At 41.7% G+C, this 5,208-nt stretch overlaps 1 protein-coding gene across 1 annotated transcript; it reads right to left on the minus strand.

Annotated features, from left to right (window-relative positions):
* Nucleotides 1-552: 552 nt before the first annotated feature.
* ppp1r3cb (protein phosphatase 1, regulatory subunit 3Cb) lies at nucleotides 553-3,215 on the minus strand. The gene is made up of 2 exons (XM_029521337.1): nucleotides 3,078-3,215; nucleotides 553-2,691 (listed from the first exon to the last, which is right to left on the minus strand). Exons 1-2 carry the CDS (start codon nucleotides 3,089-3,091, stop codon nucleotides 1,665-1,667), a joined length of 1,041 nt encoding a protein of 346 aa, XP_029377197.1. The 5' UTR covers nucleotides 3,092-3,215; the 3' UTR covers nucleotides 553-1,664.
* Between the last annotated feature and the right edge of the window lie 1,993 nt (nucleotides 3,216-5,208).

A 5,208-nucleotide genomic window follows, 5' to 3' on the forward strand; every position in this document is an offset into this window, starting at 1 on the left:
AAATGTCTTAAAGCAACGGGCAAAACTGTAATGTTAAACTGTCTCTGAAAATCATTCAAATCAAAATTTGTGAACTTGTTTTACAGTAAAAGCCCATAGAGGAAGGAGGTAGTTCCTCTTTTAGATTAGATGAGAAAACTTTATTGTCAGTGTAGTTGGTACAATGAAATGATATTTGGAACTCATATAGTCCAGCAATAACAATAAAAACAGTAATAAAATTTATTAAAAATAACAATAATAAACTAGAATTATGATCGCACAAAAACAGAAACTGCATGCAGGAAAAAAAGCCTTCCCTGAATGAAGCATGAAAATATAAATATAATATAAATATATAATTTTCACAGGTAGTGAAGCACCATTGCACAAAAGACAGAAATTTATGAAGCTTGTATGTGAAACAAAAGTGGATGTGGGGCAGTTTATTTTGTGTGAAACTTACAAGAGGTTCCAGTTCTGCGTTTTCTATTTTTGTGATGCAAGGACTCACTTATCTTAGCTCCACATGGAAGGTGGCATAAAATTGTCAGAGATGTTAAAACAAAAAGGGTCAGGAGTCGCAAATATTTTGACACAAATATAGAAATTTATTTCAGACCGGAAAATACATGACTGATGTGGTTCATGTCAGCAACACACACCTTCAAGTGAAGCACAACATGTTCAAGAAAAGACCTTTTCTTCACAGTGAGAGAAAAAAAAAAAAAAAAAAAACAAGACATGTAGATTATTTCAATAAAAGAAGAAAACTAGCGTTTCCAGCCACACATACTGTACACTCGTCTCTGAATTGCACTTGTGAAAACAAGCAAACAAAAACATTCGCTCTTTACACCATTTCCTTCTTGACATACCATAACCACAGAAAAATTCATCTTCCCCGTTCAACAAAAACACTCACATGCAGATTCACTCTTGTGACACACTGGTTGATAGCAGCTCAGCTCATTAACAAACGTCACTCAAAATTATAACATCCAAACATTTTTCATCACAAACATGTGCACTTTACATGGAGGGAAAGAAAGGGCTGCACAACTCAAATTTTTAAAATGAAGGCAATTTTTTTTTTAATCAAGTTTGAATCATGTTCTCATTTGAAAAAAAAAAAAAAAAAAAAAGGTGCAGTAGTTTAGTGTGCATTTTTCATTAGAAATGAATCATCTACATTTCCTTTAGCAGTCGCAATCCCCATACTTTCCCTTCAATATGAAGGATTTACGCGTCACACACGGATCACATCGAGAGGGACATATTTAACCAATGCACCAGGTCCCCTGGAAGGGCTTAGTATTTGTTGTATCTGTATTTTAGTGGGCAGGCACTCGAAGAAGGCACATTAATATTTTATATGAGAGGAGGATTTGAAACCTGACAGATTTCCCACTATAAAATCCCTCCTTCTCTGACCACAGTCCATCAGGTCTCTTGGGCCCCAATGAACATGCTACGTTAAAAAAGCAGGTCAACTTGGCCTTCAACAGTGAAGCTTCTGTCAGGTTTGCACACCTCCTCTGCTGGTTACTTTAAGGTCTTTTGCATCAGTTTAGTTTCTGGCCAGCAGCCAGTTCAAGCTCAAACCCCACAGCTGGATTCCTACTGAATGCCTTGTCAGTGTCTTAACTCATTTCATTGCCATTTGAGCAAACAACCTGGACTTTTCACCAGTAAGGTACCGTATTTTCAATGTGACCCCAACTTTGCCAGCCAGGGAAGAGTCCGCTGGACATGCGTGGGCTGCCAAAATGATCAAAATCCATCTCCAGCAGCTTCATGCTACCATTTTTCTGCTCCAAAGACTTCTTCAGCTCAACAGAATTATGGGATGTAAGATTGTTCAAGTCCTCTCCGTTCAAGCCGACGTGCTTGAGGACATAATTCTTTCCATCGTTATTGTCCCAGAAGCTCTGACCCTGGACCATGAAGCAGATACAGAACTCGACCCGATGCTGCGGGGGGACAAAGGCAGGCAGCTCCAGAACAAATGCAAAGGTGTCCGAATCCTGGCAGCCGTAGACGTTGTTCATGAAGGTGCACTCAACATCAGTGAAGCTGACCCACGAGTCGAAGGTGACACGCACCTTCACCAACTTCTCAAACCCGATGTTCCGGACCTTGATGGTGCCGGTCAGCGAGCGCTCTTGCAGAGAGCAGTTCTCCAAGCAGACTGAATTCTGAATCAGGCGGTTCCGGAAGTCCAGGTAGTCGGCTGAGGGTTGTTTAAAGTCCAGTGCCAGGCTGCGCACAGAGCTGATCTTTAGGTCCATTGTGGCTGTCTCCAGGTCTGTCATGTCAAACTGCAGCTCTTCCTGGATCCCCCCACTGCGCTTGCTTTGATACAGCTCATCATCTAACTTGGAGAACACATGAATGGCAGTGAGTGACATGCCTTTAGTGTCAGCGAACACCACCTTCTTCTTGCCAGCCTTGTTGTTCCAGGTGACGCAGCTACCGTCATCCACCGCCTTCTGCTGGTTGCTGAGGCAGGGTCGCAGGGGTTTGGAGAGCTCTTGGTCCTGGCAGCGAGTGGTGGACTGCTTTACCTGGTTTTTGGTCCTTTGCAGCTCCTTGTAGGAGCTGAGGAAACCTCGGAGGGGGGGTGGAGAGTGGCTGATGTAGAATCTCATCGCCACATCCATTGGCATCACTGGGCCAGGCATTGCTGATGGGCTGAAAGACCTGAGCACACTGAGGGAAAGAATGAGGACGAGAAGGGAGGGAGGGAGGGAGGGAAGGAAGGAAGGAAGGAAGGAGGAAGGGTTTCATGTGGTGGAGAGAGAAAGAGAGGGTGAGAAATTAGAGCAGCTTCCCTTTTCTGACTTTAAAGAAATTCAGCTTTGATGAAATTCATCACTTTGCAATCAACAAGACACAAATACTGCACAATACCAATGAAGTTCCAATGAAACGCCCTAGTCTGACAAAACCCGTATCTGGCGTCACAATGAATCAGCTGAACAAAATGTGAACACACTATAAACCCCTCTTGACTTAAATCGTGCACAAAATAAAACTGCGATACAGATCTTTAACGCTCTACTCTGGACTTGGCAAAACTAAACTCTGATCCTTACCTTGCAGCACTCATGGGAGAAGGCAGTACGCAGCTCCAGAGAGAGTGTGCCAAAGCTGTCCTCTTTTTCTAAAAGTGCATGCTGCTGTCAGTCCCCTCCGTCCGCTCTCTCCGGCTCTGCTGCCTTTCAGCGCTAACCTTCTTCAGCACTCGGGGATTTCAGCTGCGACATAGACTCAATTTGCATATTCTGTCATATGGCTCCTTAAATGGCCAATAGGAGGTTAGTGAAATCCGTCAGCAGCCAATCAGAGGAGATTTGGCCTGGCTGCTGTCCAGCTGATTGGGGCGTGTCGCCTGCATGTTACCTCAGCTGCTGTTTGAGAAGCATTATGGGCCCCTGCTGGTGCTGCACAGCATGAACATGCTGGTACATGCTGAGTGAAACCCTGTGTGACTGCGATTCCCACAACACGACACATGAATTATTTTAACCCCTGTGACTTTGTGGAAAGAAGGTTTTTCATTATGCTGGATTTACTGCAGTTGCGTACCAACAAGAATAAAAGTTTTTATAATGAGCCAAGCACTGAATGATTAAAGGCTTTCAAGGGAAGACATTTCTAATAGACCCCATGGCGTTGCGACGTTTTTGAGCTGTATTTTAGGTGACATACAATGACTCCATGAGTTGATTTGATGTGATTCATCTGGCGGCTTTTTAACACCTCCGTGCAAAATGAAATGATTTATCAAGACATAGTGAACTCAGGATTTTCTTGTAGTCATCGAGTTAAAAACTGTCAGCACATATGAGACCAAAATAAATTACATCTTTTGATAGTTTATTCTACTAAAATTTTTAATGTAATAAAAGCAGCTGTCTTTGCCCAATAAGCCACCCCCATCCCGGACTCTGGGTGACCCTGGATAAGCAGGAAACAGGGTAGCTAATGAAGACATCAATAATCAGATTTAAACAAACCTGAGCTTATCTTTACATTTCAAAGTTGAGGCTTTTCCAAACCCTCCTACTCACAGTAGTTGCTGTTTTCACCTCTGTGCATGTTGACAAAGATGCTATTTTAATTGTATTGCTTCACATGTTTGCTTTATTGATTTCCAGTGGTGGGTTAACTATTATCCTCAAAAACCTGAATGAAGCCAAATTGTTTGTGAAGAGGGGTGGGTGAAGTGGCTGAAATGAATTCTGCCATTACTCTTTACTCTTTAATTTGAAAGAATTGGGTGGAATTGTCAGCTCAGAACCATCCAGTGTGTGAAAGTGTGAGTGCCCAAGAGTCAAAAGCCCAGTTTATGCCACCTAGAGGCAGCAATGCTCCAAAAATCAGAATTGGAACAAAGTGGTTTGAACTGAGGGACAAGACTCCTTTCTTTTCAGGGCCACATGATCTCACCATCAAGTTCAAGAACAAATGGCAATGTAAACTGTTAACGTCTGTATTGTGAATTTATTCCCAGGTAACAGAGCCTGTTGATGAAATCTCCTGTGTCTGAGCTGTGTTGATAAGGTTCTGTTTCAGGAAATAGTCAGATACAAGCAGACTTCTGTCCAAAAATGAACTCCAGGTCACTGAAGGACTCTCCATCCCCCTCCTCCCTGGCCAGTGGATCCTGTGCAGGGAGACTTTGTACTCAAAGCATGCCTCTTTCACATGGTCATAAAGACAACATACAGTCTGCCTGACGAAGGGTTACCAATTTCAATCTCATCATTGCATCAGAATAAAGATTTTTTTCATGTAGCAAAAACATTAGTATATTAGCAAATATTAGTAAACTAAGAGTTCAATGTCAGAGATGAAACAATGCAACAAAAAGGTATTAAACATTTCAAAACACCCATAACAGGTTTATTCGAAAAAATATTTAAAGACTGTTCTTTTCATTTTCCATAAGAGACATGTCAACTGTAATTTCAAGCTATTCAGACATTTGTGTTTTAATTCAAAATTTTGTTTTGTAATAAATTTCAAGCTGTTCATTTAAATCTTTAGGATGAAGTTTGTGAGTGTCAGTGCTTGAGCTCTAAGACCACAGCTCTGTTAGTTTGATGGCAAAAGTGAAATCAAACACATTATGAAAGAGGTAACATCACTTTGAAAATGGTACCTCACATTTGTTGCACGTCTGTGGACATGAAGTTTAAATATTGATTACCATCCCATAAC

The sequence above is a fragment of the Echeneis naucrates genome, chromosome 15 (assembly GCF_900963305.1).
Source record: "Echeneis naucrates chromosome 15, fEcheNa1.1, whole genome shotgun sequence".
Classification (NCBI taxonomy): domain Eukaryota; kingdom Metazoa; phylum Chordata; class Actinopteri; order Carangiformes; family Echeneidae; genus Echeneis; species Echeneis naucrates.